General features: G+C 39.6%; 1 protein-coding gene across 1 annotated transcript in view; it reads left to right on the top strand.

Annotated features, from left to right (window-relative positions):
- Nucleotides 1-22891, top strand: part of ZMPSTE24 (zinc metallopeptidase STE24) — a 48941-nt gene that overhangs the window by 13251 nt on the left and 12799 nt on the right. Inside the window, exons 4-7 of the mRNA XM_030868036.2 lie at nt 7481-7597; nt 7978-8130; nt 9481-9622; nt 14503-14687. Of these exons, the coding sequence (XP_030723896.1) occupies nt 7481-7597; nt 7978-8130; nt 9481-9622; nt 14503-14687 (597 nt within the window). The remainder of the gene's footprint in view (nt 1-7480; nt 7598-7977; nt 8131-9480; nt 9623-14502; nt 14688-22891) is intronic.

Below are 22891 nucleotides of genomic sequence, written 5' to 3'. Positions count from 1 at the left end.
TTTTTTCAGATAGAATATCTTCCTTAACTCAGTCACCTGTCTAAACTCCAGCTCACAGTTGTCTGTTAGGAGTAGAAGGGTCTTAGAGAAGAGTAGTGAAAAGTAGCATTTTGGGGTTGGATTATGAAAATCTTTAAAAGTATAATGAGTTTGCAGTCTTATAGAGCAGTGGTCCCCAACCTTTTTGGCACCAGGGACCGGTTTCATGGAAGACAATTTTTCCATGGATGGGGTGGGGGGACAATGGGGAATGGTTTCAGGATGATTCAGGAGCATTACATTTTTTTAAAAAAATTAATTTATTTATTTAGATTATGTTGGGTGTTCGTTGCTGCGCATGGGCTTTCTCTAGTTCTGGCGAGCCGGGGCTACTCTTTGTTGTGGTGCGCGGGCTTCTCATTGTGGTGGCTTCTCTTGTTGCGGAGTACAGGCTCTAAGCACATGGGCTCAGTAGTTGTGGCTTGTGGGCTCTAGGGCGCAGGCTCAGTAGTTGTGGCGCACGGGCTTAGTTGCTCCTTGGCATGTGGGATCTTCCTGGACCAGGGCTCGAACCCATGTCCCCTGCATTGGCAGGCGGATTCTTAACCACTGAGGCACATTACGTTTATTGTGTACTTTATTTCTATTGTTATTACATTGTAAAATATAATGAAATAATTATACAAGTCACCATAATGCAGAAACAGTGGGAGCCCTGAGCTTGTTTTCCTGCAACTACATGATCCCATCTGGGGGTGACAGGAGACAGTGACACCCAAAGTGTGTTGCTTATGTCTCTGTGGTCTCGTTTTGGTTGCTGTCACTGCAGAAAACCCTGCTTCACAAAGACAGGATGTTGGAAATGGAAGCAGGCTTTTCAGTGCTTTTGTGTCAATCTCAGGATATTCCACCTTGATTTTCATCCAGAATGTATGGAGATTTGAAGTTGTCTTAAACACACTTTTAAGGCCACTGTCACTTACGATCTCAAGCAGTTGATCCTCTTCTAGCACAGACAAAGTTAGTTCACCTGGCTTATTCACAAATGGGTCACAGATCCATTCCTTGCCAGTTCGGGGGTCTTTTGTGGTTCGGCAGTAATGCTCAAACTCTTTTGAAAGCTGAGATAGGTGATCATGCACCAGCTGGGAGAAAGAAGGCCCTCGCTCAGTCTCTTTCAAAATCTCTGCTAATGTTTGAAACATGTCAGAAATCCCAGTGTTCACTTGTCGACCCCATAATTCCAGTTTGGCTCTGAATGCCGCCACTTTATCTGTCGACTTGAGCACAGTTGTTCTCCCCTGAAGTGACAGATCGAGTTCGTTGAGCAGGTTGAATATGTCACACAAGTAAGCAAGTTTTGTGACCCATTCTGTGTCAGTGAAATGTGCTGCCAGTGGTGACTGTTTTTCTAAAAGAAATTTCTGGAGCGGCTCTCGTTACCTCAAAAACTCTGGCCAGTGATCTACCTTTAGAAAGCCATCTCACTTCTGTGTATAAGGGAAGACATGGGACTTCCTTGGTAGGCTAGTGGTTAAGAATCCACCTTCCAGGGCTTCCCTGGTGGCGCAGTGGTTGAGAATCAGCCTGCCAATGCAGGGGACATGGGTTCGAGCCCTGGTCTGGGAAGATCCCACATGCCGCGGAGCAACTGGACCCGTGAGCCACAATTACTGAGCCTGTGCGTCTGGAGCCTGTGCTCCGCAACGAGAGAGGCCGCTATAGTGAGAGGCCCACGCATTGCGATGAAGAGTGGCCCCCTCTTGCCACAACTAGAGAAAGCCCTTGCACAGAAACGAAGACCCAACACAGCCATAAATAAATAAATTTAAATAAATCATATATTTAAAAAAAAAAGAATCCACCTTCCAATGCAGGGGACGCGGGTTTGCTCCCCAGTCAGGGAACTAAGATCCCACATGCCACAGGGCAACTGAGCCCTTGCGCTGTGGATCCCATGTGCCACAACTAGAGAGAAGCCCGCACGCCGCAACTAAGACCCAACTCAGCCAAATAAATAAAGAAAAAAAAATATATTTTTTTTTTAAAAAGGAGAAGATGTGTGTGCTCTGCATCCATCTCCTCACAGAGCTGCACGAACAGATGTGAGTTAAGGGCATGTACTTTAATGTGGTTGATAATTTTAATCACATCCTGCAAAATGTTGTTAAGTTCAGGTGACATTTTTCGGTTAGCCAGCAGTTCTCTATGGATGACACAGTGCGCAGACTCACATTCAGAAGTGACCTCTTTGACCCGAGTAGTGAAACCAGAAAGCCGTCCAGCCGTGGCAGCCGCCCTGTCCGTGCATATACCGACACAAAATGACCAATTCAGTTTTCCTGATATGTAATTGTTCAAAGACTTGAATAGTTCCGCAGCTGTGGTGCTGGTTGGCAACAAAAGTGCACATAACATATCCTCATGCACACCTTCCTGAAAAATATATCGCACAAAAACAAGCATTGTTGCCTTGTTGTCAACATCGGTAGACTCATCAACCTGGATTGCATACCGTGGTGACTCATTAATCCTCTCTAACAATTGTGCCTCAATATCCTCTGCTATTTCATCAATTCGTCTAGTTATGGTGCTAGCTGAAAGAGGAACACGTGCCACCTTTTGAACTGCAGTCTCCTAAAAGTTCATGACAAATGTCCTCAGCAGCAGGCAGGATCAGCTCTTCACCAGTAGGGAAGGGCTTCTTAGCTTTAGCTATGCGGTTAGCCACTAAGAAGGATGCTCTCAGTGCAGACACATTTGATGAAGTGGTGGCCTTCAATAATTGCTTCTGTTCTTCGTGTTCATGGTTTTTTTCCTTTGAAAAACTCCAAAGGCTTGTCTTTCAATGCAGGTGCTTGGTCTCCATGTGGCAAAGCAGTTTTGAAGGTTTCGTGGCTTCATTGGATAGCCGGTAGCCACATATTATATAAAGCAGGCTTGGAGAATGTGAATCCCCTGTTGCAATGAACCCGTAATTTAAGTAGGACTCTTGGTATTTTCTTTTAAATGTAGCTTTCTTTTTGTTGGCAGTCTTAGAGTCTTCTGCTGTCTCATCACTGGGTCTTTCCCCCTTTCCAAAGAAGCTCTCCAATGACGTTTGTTTTTTTACTCATCCTGGCTAGGGTTAGCTTGTGGGCTTACCAAAACGGTGGCTGAGACAAGTGTGCAGTGTGGGAAAGAGGCACGGATGGAAGTAGATAAATTAATGGGCGGGCCACACGCAGACTAAAACGTGTCGGATTCTGACTTAAAGCCTGCCACTAGGTGCAGCTGTACAATTGATGTACATCAACTCACTTGCCACAATGAAGCCTGCCACCAGATGCTTAATTGTTGCTTGCCACTCACTGATAGGGTTTTGATATGAGTCTGCAAGCAATTGATTTATCATGGTCTCTGTGCAGTCAAACCTCTCTGCTAATGATAATCTATATTTGCCGTTGTTCTCCACTGCTAGCATCACTGCCTCAGCTCCACCTCAGATTATCAGGCATTAGATTCTCATAAGGAGTGCACAACCTAGAGCCCTCACATGCGTAGTTCACAGTAGGGTTCGCTGCTCTGGGAATCTAGTGCTGCAGCTGATCTGAACAGGAGGCGGAGCTCAGGCAGTAATGCGAGCAATGGGGAGCGGCTGTAAATACAGATGAAGCTTCGCCCGCTCCCCCACTGCTCACCTCCTGCTGTGTGGTCTGGTTCCTAACAGGCCACAGACCAGTACCGGTCTGTGGCCCCGGGGTTGGGGACCCCTGTTATAGAGCCATTACGAGCTTTTAAAGTAGAGAAGTGGAGTTTTAGATTCATCTAGGATGGATCGAAAGGGGAGGGATTGATATTAGGCGGGGGGACCATTTAAGAGGCTGTTTTACTGTTTAAGGCAAAATAATTTACAATGCTCTTGGAATCTTAGTGTTTTAAGGAGGGAATAAGCCTACTGATTGGGGAATTAGACTTACTGTTCATCTTCTTTAAGAAGAAAAATGGTTTATTGATAGAATTATTCATTTTAAATGGTATTTATGCATAAGATAAGTGAGATTAAGAAGAAATCAAGTTATCTTAAATTAATTCAAGGCTCCATACGTAGATGATTTATATGTTAGTGTGCAGAAGGAACTTGAACTTATGGCATATGTTGATAAACTAGGGAGAATGGAGAATGTTTCAGAAGACTACAGGTGAGCAAAATCTAGACTTTCAAAAGGAGAAAATGGTACATTCTATGCAGAATGCTAAACTTGATAATCAGTGCCTTATCACAATTCTTCAGTGAATTATTAAAGAAGAGATGTATAAACTTTAAAAAAAGAGTAGAGGGACTTCCCTGGTAGTCCAGTGGTAGAGAATCCACCGTCCAATGCAGGCGATGCAAGTTCAATCCCTAGTCGGGGAACTAAGATCCCACATCCTGCAGGGCAACTAAGCCCGGGCGCCACAACTACTGAGCCCCCGCACCTCAACTAGAGAGCCTGCGTGCCGTAGACTACAGAGCCCACGTGCTCTGGAGCCTGTGCCACAACTAGAGAGAGAAAACCTACATGCCACAACTACAGAGAAGCCTGCACACCACAACTAGAAAGAAGCCCTCATGCCTCAACGAAGAGCCTGCGTGCCACAACTAAGACCCGATGCAGCCAAAAAAAAAAAAGAATAGAGCCCAGATATAATCCCAGAGCAGCTTGTGAAGGGCACATGATAAAACATTTTATAGTTAATCTGAAAGACTAAAGACAGAGAAATAGCCAGAAAGATTCTGAATAAGTAAAATAATGAGTGGTAACTTTTAGATATTAAAATGTATCATAAATTTTAAATAGTGTATTGGTACCAGAAACAGGCCTAACTAAGTATATGTAATCTTGGTATATGATAAAGGTGGCATTTCAGATTGGTGAGGAATATATAGGTTATAAATTTTCTTAGGACAACTGAGAAAAAAATAAATTCCAATTTTATATCCTCCAAGAAAAAGAAAGACTTAGATGAATTGAGTATTTAAATATAAACAAAGATACATTGACAATACTTAAACAAAAAAAAACTATAATTTTTTTAAACTTTTTATTTGATATTGGAATATAGCCGATTAACAATGTTGGGATAGTTTCAGGTGCATAGAAAAGGGACTCAGCCATACATATGCATGTATCCATTCTCCCCTAAATTCCACTCCCATCCAGCCTGCCACATAACACTGAGCAGAGTTCCCTGTGCTGTACAGTAGGTCCTGGTTATCCATTTTAAATATAGCAGTGTGTACATGTCAATCCCAAACTCCCTGACTATCCCTTCCCCACTTCATTCCCCCTGGTAACCATAAGTTCGTTCTCTAAGTCTGTGAGTCTGAAGAAACTATAAATTTTAATATGATCTAGAGTTTTTAATTAATTAATTAATTAATTAGTTAGTTAGGCTGTGTTGGGTTTTCGTTGCTGCGCACGGGCTTTCTCTAGTTGCGGTGAGCGGGGGCTACTCTTCATCGCAGTGCACGGGCTTCTTATTGTGGCGGCTTCTTTTGCTGTGGAGCACAGGCTCCAGGCATGCAGGCTTCAGTAGTTGTGGCTTGCGGGCTTTAGAGTGCAGGCTCAGTAGTTGTGGCGCAGGGGCTTAGTTGCTCCGCGGCATGTGGGATCCTCCCGGACCGGGGCTCGACCCCGTGTCCCCTGCATGGGCAGGCGGATTCTTAACCATTATGCCAACAGGGAAGTCCCGAAAGAACACTTTAGAAAAAATTGAGTACCTCAACACAAAAATGGGCAAAGGAAGAAATTCGTATGATCATAAAATACATGAAAAATATAAATCCATACTGACAATCAAAGAAATGTGTTTTAATACAACAATGAAGAATCGAGGAGTTGTGCTTCTTTCTTTGTTTTGGCCTATCATATCATATCGGGTAAAAAACAGTTAAAAGAATCATAGGACAGAATTGTTGAGGGATAGGGAACTAGTCTCATGGTGCTGTCAGACTGAAAACTATTATAGTTTTTCTAGAGGACACCTTGGCAGTTTGTATCAAAAATCTTTTCAAAGTTTGACACCAGGGCTTTCCTGGTGGCGTGGTGGTTGGGAGTCCACCTGCCGATGCAGGGGACACGGGTTTGTGCCCCGGTCCAGGAGGATCCCACATGCCGCGGAGCGGCTGGGCCCGTGAGCCATGGCCACTGGGCCTGCGCGTCCGGAGCCTGTGCTCTGCAACGGGAGAGGCCACGGCAGTGAGAGGTCCGCGTACCGCAAAAAAAAAAAAAAAAAAAAAAAAAGTCTGACATCAGACATTTCACTTTTACAAATTTATGGGGAATGAATGAAACGGGTTCATTGTAGCATTGGAATGAATGCTACATACATAATGGAAATATATGTAATGGAGCCATTAGCAATGAAGTAGATCTATATTGATACAGAAAGATGTTCGTGATATGTTAAATGAGTAAAACAGGTATTCAAACAATCTATACAATATGGTTGTATTTTTTGAAGATGGGATTCCGATTCAGTAATTTTGAGGAAGGTCCTGGAATCTACTTTTAAAAAATTTCTCATTTCCCATCTGGGGACAAATGCTGGCATAAACCACCCTGCATGTTGTAGCCAGACAAATCTCCTCTTTTCCTCTTCCCTTCTCCCTCTTCCTATGTTTAGAAACATAGTGGCTGCATCTTTACTACCAAGTCAAATATGCTTTGGTGGTGTACTCACACTTAAAAGAATTCAGTTTTACACTGGGGAGTAAGAGGGAGAGTGATGGTGTGGTGGGAGGGAGAGCGAGGGTTTTATTTGCTTCATTGCCTTCCCCTCCCCCCAAGTCCCTTCATACCAATTAGCCCTCATCCTCCACTGTCATAGGAAAAGATATTTGTAAAGAAAAATGAGGCAGTTCTTGGCTTTTGATCTCCTAAGGACCTGTTGTTAAGGCAATTAAAGGAGTTCTAGAGGGTTATTTTCTCTCTTGAGTTTTGGCTCTGTTAAAACTTTAGCACACTCTGCCCCACCTGCCCTGGCCCAGCTTTCCTGATGCTCCATTATGTTTCTCTGCCTGGTCCCAACTAGGCCCATCATCTTGTCATCTTTCACTTTTAAGGTGCTCTTTTCTTTCTCCTTGCTTTTGCAAATTGTGTGGAATTCCTCCTTGCCTCTTCTGTCCCACTAATTTATCTCTTTCTTCAGAGTAGCATTCCATTTCTCATCAGTGTTGTAAGCCTTTCTTGAATTCACCAGCATATGTGGCTGAATTTAAGTTCTTTTAACCTTTTTGTCTCTATGACTTCAATTAACTTTCATATGGTGCCCGTGTAATAAAAGAGGAAGTGTTTTAGTGCCTCCCTGTCTTGCAAATAAACTCTGAGGGTAGCAGTGATGTTTCAGGCCCGTAGAATCAAGCACATTGCTTGAGTTATAGTAAATACTCAGCAAATACTCGTTGATTGGTTCCCTAATATTTCATTTGAAGAATGACTTAATATTAAAAAACTGCGTCTTTTTTTCTTGTGTTTAGATCACTCAGTCCTTGGTGTTTCTGCTGTTGGCTACACTTTTCAGTGCATTGACTGGTTTGCCGTGGAGTCTTTATAATACTTTTGTGATAGAAGAAAAACATGGTTTCAATCAGCAGGTAAAATAGAGAATGCAAATGTTCTCTTTTGTGCTTTTGTCCTCTGCTGGGAATAATTAAAACATAATTTGCTATTTTAGAGCATGAATTAATCGAGGGAAAAGGAACTGAAGATATGGTAAAGATCATAGTTTAAGGTCTTGCCATAAACTCTTCTAGCACTAATGTCTAGTGTTTTTTCAGCTAATAACATTTAAATGAGTTTATTTTAAACTATAAAATGCAAGACATTGACTTATTGTCTTAGGCTACCTGTTGTCATGTAGTCTCACTGCCTTTTAATTTTTAAAATTGCTTTAATAATGTATCCTTTCTATTCACTTATTTGTTATTTTAAAAGCAGTTTCGTAGTTTCTCATGATGACCTTTTATTTTTTCAGACTTTGGGGTTCTTCATGAAAGATGCAATCAAGAAGTTTATTGTGACTCAGTGCATTTTATTACCCGTGTCTGCACTTCTACTTTACATTATTAAAATTGGGGGAGACTATTTTTTTATTTATGCCTGGCTGTTCACACTAGTTGTGTCTCTGGTAAGTGAAATCTTTGTTTCGATTTTCTTTTACAAAATGTTCCTTGGTGAGATAACTCATTTAATCTTCATTAGCATTTAAATGATTCTTAAGAAGCAGAAGAAATATAAATAGGTGCTCATATAAATTCCCCTTCTGTTTTCTGCTTTTAGCTATAGAAATGGGAGAGTTGACTCTGACCATCGATTTTCTTCTCCTTATACTGGCTCTTATAGATTCTAGAAGCTAGTTGTTAGTTACCTTTAATGATGCAGTTGTCAAGCAGTTTGGGGCTGTGCATTTGTGAGTTGCCACCAGAGTGATGACTAAGTTTGACAATTTGATGACTCTTGACTGAGCTCCAGTGTCTAAAAACCATGGATATTTTGGAGAGAGAATAGATGTAAGCGGGATAAGAAAAAGAAAGCATAAACGTGTCTGCTTTCTCCTGCCCTCCTTCCCCTGCCTTTCCCTTCCTCCTCTCCCCTTTGCCCTTTACCCCTTCTTCTCTGTCCCTTGCCCCCTCCTCCTGCCCCTCCCCGTCGCCCTGCCTCTTCCCTTTTCCCCCCACAGCCCCCCCTTCTTCCCTCTCTTCCTTCTCCCTCCTTTTTCCTCTCTCCGCTTCTCCATTGTCCCTTCTTCACATCTTCTTTTCCTCTTCTCTTTCCGATATTCCAAACTGCTTCACAGCACAAACACTACAACACAATCAAAATGGCCTGTTAACAGCCCCCAGAAAATACGTCCTATCAGCTCTTCAGCTGCACTGATGGTGACGTTTCTTTTAGTCTGAATTACCATGATGCTTATTGCTTCACCTCCTGCTGGTGGGATCATGACTGGAAAATGGGTGCTAATTGGACTTACAAATATATGTTGTATGGCAAATTGAAGTGACAGGAGAGAGAGCAGAGGAAGTGCTCCCAAAATGCTTAAGGAAGTACTGTTTCAACCAGTGTGTATAGTTATGAACTGCGGGTCAGTAATATTAGCAGGCAAACCAAATAATAGCACACAGTCAAGCTCTAGTAGTTCTTTTTTTAGCAAACACTTCAAGTCTATTATGATTACCTTGAAAGACAGAATTCCAAGTTATGATGGGCTCATGAAGTGTCAGAAATCCCCAAGATAGTTTTGAATGGACCATTTGGCTTTTCAGTTATTACCATATAGAGACTATTCATTTTGATTTAATTCATCAAACAGATATTGAATGCTGTACTGGTACTATTTCGGGCTGGGAATACCAGAGCAAATAAGATAAGGTCCCTGTTCTCAGGGCTGGGATCACATAGTTTTAATACTGAATCTGTATAGAGTAGTTTCTCTTTAAGGACATATTCATAGGTTGTTCTCATATTTGCGTTTCAGGTGCTTGTCACCATCTATGCTGATTACATTGCCCCTTTATTTGACAAATTCACACCTCTTCCTGAGGGAAAGCTTAAACAAGAAATTGAAATCATGGCAAAGAGTATTGACTTCCCTTTGACTAAGGTGTATGTTGTTCAAGGTAAGGCTCCCTGGGGTAAGAAGATTTTATTTGAGTGATTTGTTTTATTTGATTAGTTTATTCTTAAAGCTTTAATAAAAGAACAAATCAGTTGGTTTGGGGTTTTTTTTTGTTTGTTTGTTTTTGTTATTTAAAGATTAGGATTTTACATTTTGGCTTTTGAAGATTTATAAGAATTGCTGACATAGTCCAGGGATAGAAACTGGTGGCCTGATGCCAAGTCCTGCTCCTGCCTGCAGCTATGTTTGGTTGGTTTTATTGTTTTTAATTCTGCACCAAGGCCTTTATCACTCCCTGCTATGTCATAATATTAGACTGATTTTTTCACTTCTATTACCTGCCTGGCTCCTATATGTAACTGAGTTGGACTCTTGCTTAGATTCCATTTGGCAGTGGTTTGGGGGCTCAAAAACAAAACCAATGTTATTGGCTTTGTCTCCACCAAGAAAACTTCCAGTGTTCTGCAGGACTCTGATTTCACCTGCAGATTACCCAAGATTGGTGCCACTTGGTATTTTGGATTAGTTATACTCTGCTTTTCTGATGATTGCTTTTGAAAATTAAGCTATCTATCTGTTAGCTTGTGTAAGACTACTAAAGTCTCAAGGAAACCTACAAAGATGCAAAGAAAAACTGTGTGGTACCATGACTTTCAGAATCTGTAAATTAAAATCCATGTAAATGAATGAGTGTAGTTCTGCCTCTGCCACTTACCAGCTGTGGGATCTTGGACAAGTCACTTTGCATCTCTGGGTTTCAGTTTTGCTTCCTCTGAACTGTGGTCTGGCAAATGCTTTCTGTAAAGGGCTAGACGGTAATTATTTTAGGCTTTGCAGGTCACATGGTCTCTGTTGCAACTATTCAACTCTGCCATGATAGTACAAAAGCAGCCATAGTAATACATAAAGAAACAAGCATGGCTGTTTTCTAATAAAACTTTATTTATAAAAATAAGTGGCAGGTTTGATTTGACCTGCAAGCCACAGTTTGCCCATTCCTCCTCTAAAGTAAAAATCACCATTGAGAAGTAGCTATGGCGGATGAAGGAGTAGAAACTGAGAAGTAATTGCAGGGTCCAGGAGGACAGAGATGGTCACAACTGGAAAGAATGAATTAACAGCAACGAGAAGGGTATAGAAATCTCAGGCATTTGGCAGCCAACTAAAGGCACAATTAGAACATGTCTATGGGGAAATAGCAGAAAAAGAAGCCAATTCATACTACTGCTTTGGCCTCTGAGATTACTAGTCTTTTAATAATATTAAACTAGTAGCACAATGATCAGTATAGTAGAACAATCTCTGAGGCGCTTTTACTGAAGGGGCAACCTAAGTTGCCGATCACTTATAATCAGATAACGTGAATGCTAATGCTATGACAGTAGAGGTAGTCGAGAAGATATGTGATCTATACCATCAGTGCTATATGATTTTAGCTGAAATAGTCAGGGAAGGCTTTATGGAGGGTTATAACATAAGCTGGGACTTTGTGGAAAATCGAGATTTGAGTAGGTGGAGGGTAGCATTTCAGAGGTCAGGCTGTGGAGCCAATAGGTTTGCGTTTAAATTCTAGTTCTAGCACAGATTCCCCGTGTGACTTTGGACAACTTACCTCTGCTAAACAGAAGTTACTCATCTGCAATGCATGTTTCTGTTGTTGTTAATAATGTTGTCAAAAATATTTTGAGTAAAAGAATGTTGTTAATAACAATAACAACACACATGATGGATTTGTAAATTGAAAGGAAAAACCGAGTGAAAAACCAAGAGTCTTGCTCTCAGAAAATATCAGATAGTAAGTACTGTGCAGAGAATTAAACTGATGTGAAGTGATAAAGAATGGCTGAGTAGATACTTACGATTAGGTCATCAGACAAGACATCTCTGAGCAAATGAATTTAAGCTGAGATCTGAAGGAAGGAGCCATCCGTGCCAAGATCAATGGAGAGACCCTCCAGAGCTCTGTATCTTCAAGAAACAGAAAAAAGTCCAGTGTGGCTACCTCATGGCAGGAAAGTGTTATGACATGAAATCTGAGACATAGGCGAGAGTCAGACCACATAGGCCTTTGTAAATCAGAGTAAGGAGCTTGGATTTTATTTTAAGTCTAGGGTTAAAGCTATTGAAGGTTTTAGGCAGGAAAGTGACATGGCCTAGTTTGTACTTTTTACCTATTTTATGTTGCTATATAGAGAATAGACGGTAGGGGAGGCAAGAGTAGAAGCAGGGAGAGCAGTTAGGAGGCCAGTGCTGTTCAGGAGGAGATAATGTGGCTTAGACTAGAATAGTAGTAATTGATGGAGAGAAGTGGATATACTGGGGATGTGTTTTAGAGGTAGAGTTGATGGAATTTGCCGGTAGATGACATGTAAAGGAATAAGAGAGAAAGAGACATCAAAGATAATGACCTAGATTTTTGGACTAAGCAGTTGGATAAATGGTAGGTTACTAAGATGGGAAAAAACTGGGAGAAGAGCAGGTCTGTGAGGGTTTAAGTTCTGATGGGTGTGTTATATACCTATTGAACATTGTACTAGAGTTCTACAAGCAGTAGTTAGTTGCATGCCAGCCATAGAAACCAACTATAGCTGACTTAACCAGAGAAATTCCTTATTGAAACAATATTTGATAACTCACAAAGTCACCAGGAAAGTTAAGTTTACCAGACTTGGGAAGTGGACTCTCCATCGGGAGACCAGGAACTCAGAATCATCCTGCAGAACCAGTCTGGGGAGGACACTGCTAGTGGCTCCTGATGTTGGAGTCAGCAGTGTGTATCCCTAACATCCCTTCCACTAGCACCTGCAGAATTCATTCCTCACTGCCCTGCTTCTTTATGTAATTAGCTAACTGTTTCAGAGTCCCCAGTGGGTGCATCTGATTGACTGAGCCAGGGCACTGGGCTAGCTGCCAGGAGTGCTTGGGGAAGCAGATAGCTAGCTTTTTAGATTTCTCAAATGAGAAGCAGTCTCTCACAAGACTTGCATGATGCGAAATTCCCTAAACTCTGCAAGGGAATTCTAATACTGGTCAGGGAAAAAACTATGCTTGAGAATATAAACAACAGATAGGCACTTTAGCCATCCATGTGGAGATGTAGGCCTGTCAAATAAGCAGCTAGATATATAAATCCAGAGTTCTAGGGAGAGGTCAGGGCTAGAAATAGTGATATGGAAGTACCTGTATCTGGCATGTAGATACCTCCTTGGATGAGGGCACTTAGAGAAGAGAAGGGGGCTCAGGTCAGAGTCAGCAGAGGAGGAAGAGCCAGCAAAGGAGGCTGAAGAGGAGAGACCACTGAGGTAGGAAGAAAACCAGGAGAAGATGGTGTTTCTCTTGAGATAGGAGAAGAAAGTGTTTCAAGGAGGGAGTGGTCAACGGTATCAAATGCTGCCAAGAAGTTGATTGAGATAAGACATCATAAACGAAAGATGAAGAGACAGCTGGCCATGCCTTACAATCTCATAGAACGTTTTGGTTTTCAGAGTTCCCAAATACATTACTTCATACCTCAAGTGGTACGATAAATCCATTCAGTAAACAAGCATTATTGAATAAATACTACATGCAAGGCATAGTGATACAAAAAGCTTATGGTCTAGTGCAGGGACTCTTAAAACTTTAGTGAATATAAGAATTCCCTGGAGAGTTTGTTTAAAGATTCCTCGGCTCCATTCTCAGATATTGGGTGTTTCTAGTATTTACATCTAACAAGTACCCGTAGGTGATTTTGGTGTAGGCATTCTTTGGGCCACACTTTGAGATACTTAGACCAGTGGGAGATACTAAGATATTCATTTTGTTTTATTTATCTGCCTACTTCCATAGGTAACTTCAGGTAGCTTCTAAGAAATATTTTTAAATTAATTTAAAAATTAGAATCAGAGAAGATAGAAATGACATAGAAGTATAAGATCTAGATACCCAGCTTTCCAGATCCTAAGGTCCTATATTATTGACAAAATTGGACCACATATTTGGCTCTTAACTTCCAGGCAACCAAACCAAAAAAGTCCTCTCCTCATATCATAAACGGGAAAATAAAGCTTAAAGAAATTAAGAAAGTTTCTTACATTTACACAACTAATACATGGCAGAGCCAAGATTTGAACCTAAAGTCATTCTTAACCACTAAATTCACTGCACATGCTAGAACATAAAATATAAAGAAAATAAAGTATAGAAAATAAAGAAAATTATAAAGAAGAAGATAAAAATCAACCATAGTTCAGCTACTGTTAGCCACTGTTAAAAATTTAGGGTTTTTTTTTTCAGTCTTTTTAAGATAGTTTTAATTTTTTCTGATTAAATAAGTATACTGACTTTAAAAGCCTTGGAACAGAGCAAAGTATAAGGGAGGGAACAAAAATCCATATTTCTAGAAGCCAGTGATAAACACTTCAATATTTTAATGTATTTCTTAATAGGTTTGTGTTTCTGCTTTTCTATTTACATGTACATTTTTTCATGACAGTAATGGAATTTTATATACATGAAGTTTTACATCCTTTTCAGTTATGTTGGTGAGCTTTTTCCTATCTTGTTAAAATATTTCAAAAGTATACTTTTTATCTGGCTGCTTAAAATTCCATTTCATAGCTTTACCATAATTTAATCATTCCATGACTGTTGGATATTTAGGCTTTATTTATTTACTTATTGCTATAAAGCTGCAAAGAGCATAAATATTTGTTGTCAAGACTGCAAAGAAACAGGCACTTTCCACTGCTGGTGGTGATTTATGTTGATATAATATTCTTCAGGTGTTAAACAATTTGAAAATGTTAATGTCCTTTCCAGTAATTCAGTTTCTAGGCGTCTCTCCAAAAAACCCCATACTTTTTAATTATTTTTCCATGCTTTGAACTGTCTTTTCCTTAGGATCTAAACGCTCTTCCCACAGCAATGCTTATTTTTATGGCTTCTTCAAGAACAAGCGAATAGTTTTGTTTGACACTCTACTAGAAGAGTATTCTGTACTAAACAAAGACATCCAGGAGGAGTCTGGCATGGAACCCTGCAATGATGGAGAAGGGGACAGTGAAGAAATAAAAGCTAAAGTTAAAGTGAGTTCTTCTCTTCCTAAGAGACCCTGGCTTAGTTTTTATGAACAGTTCCTGTGACAACTCAAAATAACATTAATTTCTATGTAGTGAGTGTTGAATTCCGGGAGACTATCAAATAAAAACACAGTGACCCCTTTGTAACTGTGGTATTTGGGAGAGATTATCATTATCGTTACATGCTAACTACCTTGCAAGCTTTCACAGAATGTACACAAGTATAAGGTAGGAAAATTCTTATGATTATAAGCTGTCTTTAAAACAGAGACTTTATATATAATTCCTGACATGTTTATGATTGAAGAATTCCCACAGGCAAGATAAAAAGGTGATAAACATCTCATTTTTAGCTTCATTGAGATATAGTAACTATAGGCTTTGGCAGTGGAGAGACTTGAATTTGAATCCTGGTTCTGTCATTTAGTAGCTGTGCATTCTTGGGTATACTATGTAACTTGGTCAGTTTTCTTTTGTTTGTTTAACAAATATTTATGAAATGTAAACTCTGTGCTGAGATACTTTCCTTGGCACTAGGAATACAAAAATAAAGAGGCAAACCTTGCTCTTAAGGAGTTTATAGTCTAAAGGGGAGAAAGTCATACAAGCACAGTACAATATGGTAATTGCTGCATTGAAGCTGTAAATACTGGATGCAGTGAGAGCACAAGAGAAGACGTTTGTTAAATCTGACCTTTTAGTCTGAGAAAGCTTTTTCTGAATCTTCTCCTGGATGAGGTCAGCTAATGCTGACTAGCAAAATCTAAAGTATACCAAGACTAAATGGGGAGGGGAAACACTGATAAGAGAACAGTACATATTTCATCAGAAACAGTCTCCAGTAGTTGTGTGTGTGATGGAATGTGCCATTGGCTTTGGTGTCATTCAGAGATGATTTGGGATCTGTGTAACTCTGGGCAAGTAACTTAAGCTCTCTAAATCTTTGATTTCTTAACTGAAAGACAATGCCATCAGGGTTTCTCATCTTGGCACTATTGACATCTTGGACCGGACAATTTTTCATCATGGGAGGCTATCTTGTGCATCATAAGATGTTGAGCAGCATCTCTGGCCTCTCCCTTTAGATGCCAGTATCAATCCCTCCTTTCCCAACAACTGGGACAATGAAAAATGTCACTAGACATTGCCAGATGTCCGCGGGGTTGGGGGGTGCTGGAAGGAGGGGGCAAGATCACTCCTGGTTGAAAAACACTGGGATAAAGATGCCTACCTTTTAGGGTTGTTAAGATTAAATGAAATAATATATGTGAATAACCTTGTACTCTGTGTACTTTAAGTACCAGAAAATAACTTTTATCACTGAGCATCTGTTTTGACTCTAAAGAGATGGTCTAATAGAGTGCCTAGCCTGTTATAAATATGTAGATGGAACAAAATTCTGTGAAGGGGTTAAACAGTATTGGGTGAAGGTTAACTCCTTTGATTATATTTATTTTTAAGTGGGTTTATCAGATTTCCCCGGCGGTCCAGTGGTTAAGACTCCACGCTCCAAATGCAGGGTGCATGGGTTCGATCCCTGGTTGGGGAGCTAAGACCCCACATGCCGCATGGTGGGGCCAAAAAAAAAAAAGGGAAACAAGTGGGTTTATCCTGTCCGGATATTGTAATAAAAGTCATTTTGGTCTGACCAAGAGTCATAGGATTTTAAGCTAGGAAGAGCTCTTAAGGTCATCTTATAGACAGGAAAACTGAAGTCCAGAAAGAGTAACCAGGTGACAACAGTGGGGAATCATACAAGTTCAGCAAGTCAACCTGCTGAAGAGGTATCCACATGCAGGGTGGATTACTTTATAGCCAAACCTGGGTGTTAGATAGTGGTCTGCTGATTTCAGTAATGAAATAACTGACCTTTAGTATCTGTGAGAACAGTATTCTTTGGCTTAAATCTTAGAAAAGATTAGTCTTTTGAACCACGTTGAATGGAGTTTGAGTTATTTTGTTGGCTTCTTGAAGAGTAGCTGCAAATATTTTAGCATCTATGTATAAGTTACATAGTCCTACCCTAGAGAACCTGTAGTAGAGGAGAGTAGATATGTATACAAATAGCTCATAGTTTAAGGCAGAGGGTGGTAAGTGAGTGGCTGAAATAGTGTGGCTTTTAGAAATTAAGAAATTAATGCAGATGCTAATGGTCAGACAGGTTTCTTAAAAGAGAGGATATTTGAACTAGGCAAAATTTTGACTTGGGGATGGAGCTTTTCAGGTTGAAGATATGGAATGAATAAAGCTATAAAGACAACTACACAATGGCTATTCTGAGACTAATGAATAAACGGATTCTTGTAGAAGGGGATAGAAGGGTAGGCCAGGACGAGTTTGTAAAGTACTTCTTCCTGAAGACATTGAGTGGTTGTTTTCAGTGGCCTGGAAAGTTTAGATTGATTTGGGTAGAGGCCAAAGCTTGTTTTAGGAAGTTTAAAATTTTGTGGCAACATCTATGATAGAGCAAAGATTAGAGGCAAGGGGGACTTCCAGGGGCCTATTGCATCAAGATAACCAAGATAAGCATGAAATAAGGGCCTACACTAGAGTGAGAGGTGAGAATAAGTGTGGAGTCATAATAAAAGATGGATTTAAAGTACTTGGGTGATTGCTATTATGGGGAGTAAAGGAGGAAATCAAAGATTGACGCAGAACGCCAGTGCATGTACCACAGGTGAGGTGATTTTAGGTAGTATATCAGTATTTGAAATTTGAATGGCTATATGTGTATTAATGTATATTAGGAAAAAGATAAAACTAGCTTATCATGATTTCATGAAAATTGTCATTTAGGATAAGGTTAAGTTTTAAAAAGTGAATTGATTTTTTAAAAGATATTAAATAATCACACAGAGAATACACAGGTGTGGCAGAAGTTTAGGAAATAGTGGTTTGTTCAGCACCTGCTACTGAACACCTACTATGTACAACACAGTGAGGGATGCAAAAATGGTTTTAAGTCTGGATCACATAGAAAGGATGAAGTGTTTCATTTTGAACAGAAGAAAACTAAAGTTATCTGAAATCCCTCCTCTTAGAGATAACTACTATTAACATGTTGATGAATATCTCCATACTGGCTATTCACATTTTATAAGATGACTAGGAAACTTACTCTCTGCAGTTTTATCCTTCAGAAGACAAATTCGATCATTGGAACAACCTGTCTCAAAAGCAGTTTAAGTAAAAGGAAAACTTTTAATATATAAAAGCTGTACTTTTATAGAAGAAAACAAGTATTTCCCCAGCAAGTGCTAGGGTCATGTTGAAAGTATTCCCAGTTGATAAGTATAGTAGAGGACAAGATCCAGAGATGTGGGTTTGGCTTTTACCCACTACTTATTAGCAAGATGGTCTTAAGACATTTTAACTTCTTGGTGTCCTTTATCTCTAAAATGAAGATATTACTTCCCATCTTGTGCAGCTTGGTGTTGTGAGGATCAAATGAATCAGCATATGAATTTTATGAAAAGTGCTATAGAAAAGTGAAAGATATGTGGTACTTATTTTTGTTATTGTATGTGAAAGTTGCATGGGAAGAAAAGAAAATCCAGTTTTGTCTAAGAATCTACCACCAATAAACAAGTCTCCTTTCTGCAGAAAGTGACCCTTATTTAAGCTCTTTTCATTCCATATCTTTGAATGTGACTCCATGCAGTTCTGAATAGCTTCCTAAACCCAGACATCAAACCAAGAGACAAGAGCCTATGTTATCTAATAGAGACCTGCTTGTTTTATAAAAGAATTAATTCATAGTTCATACTGGGAGGCAGGTAACTAGTGAAACTAGAAGCCTAAAGACTGTGTACTTTATATACAATGATGATAATGATAGCTGCCTTGTAGTAGTGGAGATTAACAAACTGTATGTAAAATATCTAATAATACAGTGTCTAGTACATAGACCATTTAATGAGTGGGAGCTGTTATCATTATTATTAAACAAAGCAGCCTATTTTGCTTATTATTAAACTAATAGACAAATTAGAAAACATGAATAATCCAACTAACCGTAAACATCTTACTATATATATTTCTAATCTTTTTAAATCATCATTTTTTAAAATCATTCTCCTCGGGACTTCCCTGATGGCACAGTGGTTAGAATCTGCCTACCAATGCAGGGGACACGGGTTTGAGCCCTGGTCTGGGAAGGTCCCACGGGAAGGTCCCACATGTCGTGGAGCAACTAAGCCCATGTACCACAACTACCGAGCCTGTGCTCTAGAGCCCACGTACCACAACTACTGAAGCCTGCGCACCTAGAGCCTGTGCTCCGCAAAAAGAGAAACCACTGCAATGAGAAGCTCGCATGCTGCAACGAAGAGTAGCCCCTGCTCGCGGCAACTAGAGAAAGCCTGCACACAGCAACGAAGACCCAAAGCAGCCAAAAATAAATAAATAAATAAATTAGTTAATTAATAAAATAAAATCATTCTCCTCTTATTGGGTGTATGGGTTGTTTCCAGTTTTTTGCTGTTAAAACTATTCTTGCAATGAATATTTTTGTATATAAATCTTCAGTTGCACCTCTTTATTTCCCCCTTAGAATACATGTCCATTAATTGGTGCTTTGTTCGTTATTCCCTCTTGATGGCCATTCCCTGAAGGTACAGGTACACATGTCTCTTAGCCATTTAAGAAACTAGGCTAGTTATCTCATTCTTCACTTTCTCTACCAAATGTATTCTGACGTAAATACTGATGTTTAAAAGGAAAAGAGATAATAAATGTAAATGCTATCTTGCCAGTCATTTCAATCTGTCCCTCTACCCAGCCTCATTTTGAAGTGGTCATTTTCTTTCAAAATGAGGAATTGGTGAAGGAGTGGAAAAGTGGTAGAATATCTAGATTCCAGTATCTTGCTGCCTGTGTTTCCATTAGGTTGCATTTTTCTAAGGTCTATAAAACAAAATAAATTTCCTTTTTGTCTATTTTTTTTTTTGTACGTCACTCTTTTAAGTAGCTGGAGTTTATTTCAAAACCGTTAGCCTTCACTTTCTGGGGTATATATTGTGTAATTGTTGCGGGATAGATATGTGTCCCATAGATGAAGCTTTTTTATTATTTTGTTTATTTTTTTAAAAACAAGAATATTTTTTAAATATTTATTTTTAAATAACAACATACTTTATTTTTTTAATTAATTAGTTAATTAATTTTTGGCTGCGTTGGGTCTTAGTTGCTGTGCGCAGGCTTTCTCTAGTTGCAGTCAGCAGTAGCTACTCTTCATTGCAGTGTGTGGGCTTCTCATTGAGGTGGCTTCTCTCGTTGGGAGCACCGGCTCTAGGCGCGCGGGCTTCAGTAGTTGTGGCTTGCGGGCTCTAGGGCACAGGCTCAGTAGTTGTGGCGCAGGGGCTTAGTTTCTCTATGGCATGTGGGATCTTCCCGGACCAGGGCTCGAACCCGTGTCCCTGCATTGACAGGCGGATTCTTAACCACTGAGCCACCAGGGAAGTCCCGAAAAATATTTACTTTTTAACTTTTTTATTTTGGCTGCTCCAGGTCTTAGTTGCGTCATGCGGGCTTCTTAGTTGCGGCATGCAAACTCTTAGTTGTGGCATGCGTGTGGCATCTAGTTCCCTGACCAAGGATTGAACCCGGGCCTGCTGCACTGGGAGCATGGAGTCTTATCCACTGCACTACCAGGGAAGTCCCTGATGTGGACCATTTTTAAAAAATCTTTATTGAATTTGTTACAATATTGCTTCTGTTTTATGTTTTGGTTAAGTGTACAGTTCAGTGGTTTTTAGTATATAATGTGCAACCATCACCATATCACATTCATCCTTTTACTTTTAACCTTACGGTTTTTATATTTTAGATGTCTCATACATAGATAGACTTTGTTGTTACGGTTGCTTTTAAATCCAATCTAACACTCACTGTCTTTTTTTTTTGACAAGCTTTATTTATTCATGTATATTGTGATTACTGATATATTTGGAATTATTTTTACCATATTATTTTATGCCTTTTTTCCCCTCTATCCTTTTCATATCACCCCCACCTCCACCCCAAACATATACACACACATCCTCCTCTTGCTTTATTTTTAGAACTTATTGAAGGTTTTTAAAAAATGATATTTGGGTTGTCATTAATGTTTCAAGGTTCATATATGACTATTCTTTTAATGGTTGCTGTTAAAAATAAATCATGCCCATATAACCTAAAATCTTAATATATACAGTATCTTCACTGCTTCCTGAACAATCCAGGAACCTTAAATAAACACTTTGATCTAATTATACCCCCTTCATATTATATTTTAGTTTTATCTTGTTTATTTTTTACCCCTAAAATTAGCATTATTATTATTTTATACAGTCATTATTTAAGTTTACCTATGTGCTTACCTGTGTCTTTGCTTACCATTCCGTATTCATCTCACACCTTCCTTTTAGAAATTACCTTGCTTCTTCCAGAGTATATGCTTTAGAAATTTCTTTGGAAAGTTGTTTTTGTTTTATTTATTTATTTATTTATTTACTTACTTACTTATTGGCTGCGTTAGGTCTTCGTTGCTGCGCGTGGGCTTTCTCTAGTTGCGGCGAGCGGGGGCTACTCTCCGTTGTGGTGTGCGGCCTTCTCATTGCAGTGGCTTCTCTTGTTGTGGAGCACAGGCTCTAGGTGCATGGGCTTCAGTAGTTGTGGCACGCAGGCTCAGTAGTTGTGGCTCGCAGGTCCTAGAGCGCAGGCTCTGTAGTCGTGACGCACTGGCTTAGTAGCTCCGCGGCATGTGGGATCTTCCCCGACCAGGGCTTGAACCCATGTCCCCTGCATTGGCAGGCGGATTTTTAACCACTGTGCCACCAGGGAAGTTGTCCCTGTTTTTGTTTTTATATCACTCTCATTCTAGATATCAATTCAAGATTGACCGCTATTTATCCTAGCATCCTAATATTTGTTTATTTTTTTCTATTCTGTTCTGATTTCCTTTGTTCCTGTTGCAAAAGTCAGCTCTGTGAGAATTCCCTGGTGGTCCAGTGCTTAGGACTCTGTGCTTCCCCTGCAGGGGCCATGGGTTCGATCCCTGGTCGGGGAACTAAGGTCCTGCCTGCAGCATGGCCAAAAAAAAATTCTTCTCTGAGCTTATTGGGTTTTTTTTGTTTGTTTTGGTTTTTTTTTTTTTTTTTAGTTCTTTCTGGTTATTCTTAAGATTTCTCTTCGATTTTCGTGTTGTGAAAGTATGGACTTCTTTATCCCAGTCCTGTTTGGGATATACTGTGGTTCCTAAATCTAGGGACTCATGTCTTTCCTGAAGTTTAAAAAATTCTTTGCCATTATCTAAAGTATTCCTTCTTTCCCGTTCTCCCTAGTCTATCTTTCTGGAATTCCAATTAGATGAATGTTATACCATCTCATTCTGTCTCCCATGGGTGCTAACCGCTCTTCTATATTTGTCTCTTGGAGCTGCATTCTGTAATTTTTCAGCTCTACACTCCAGTTCATGGATTCTTCCTTCAGCTATATTTAATCTGTTCTTTAACCAGTCCATTGTGTTTTAAAGTTCTAATTGGTTCTTTTTCAAATCAGTCATTTCTGGTAGTCTCTTATTCCTTCCTCATGTTTTTAGTTCCCTTGTTTGTATAAAACATGCTTCTTTTTATTCTGTATCTGATAATTCCAGTATCTGAAGTCTTAAGGAGCTAATACAGCTAGCTCCATATTGTTTCTGCTAACTCTTACTCATTGTGGCTTGTTTTCTGAAGTATTTGGTAATTTTTATTGTGAGTTCATAATAGGTCAATGATCTTAATCTTCGGGAATCTTGAAGTGTCTGAGTTTAGGGTACATTCCTCAATAGAGGATTTGTATTTGCTTCTATCAGTTGGCCCCAGTGCTACCAAGCCAGAAGCACTTTAATATCTCATCTTGGGGTTTTCTGGACCATGCAGATAATGTTTTTGAATTTTAATGGAGACTTTTCTTTTTTTTCCACTTTAGATGAGCTTGACACAGTTGGGCTACTTCACCAGCATTTTTTTTTTTTTTCTGGCTCACTCTTTGACTCAGAGTATACCCCTTCATGGGATTAGGCAAGGGATGTTAATTTCAACTCCTCACCTTTGGCTTTTTCTTACTTTAAAATAAACTAAACTCTATGTTTAAAGATATTTGTTTTACCTTATTAAGCAGGGTTTTTTTTTAAAAGATATTGGGGATAGGAGTTTATTAATTAATTAATTTATTTTTGCTGTGTT

The sequence above is a fragment of the Globicephala melas genome, chromosome 1, assembly GCF_963455315.2.
Source record: "Globicephala melas chromosome 1, mGloMel1.2, whole genome shotgun sequence".
NCBI classification, from domain to species: domain Eukaryota; kingdom Metazoa; phylum Chordata; class Mammalia; order Artiodactyla; family Delphinidae; genus Globicephala; species Globicephala melas.
The sequence above is the reverse complement of the archived record's forward strand: the minus strand, read 5'-3'. Positions and strand labels throughout refer to the sequence as shown.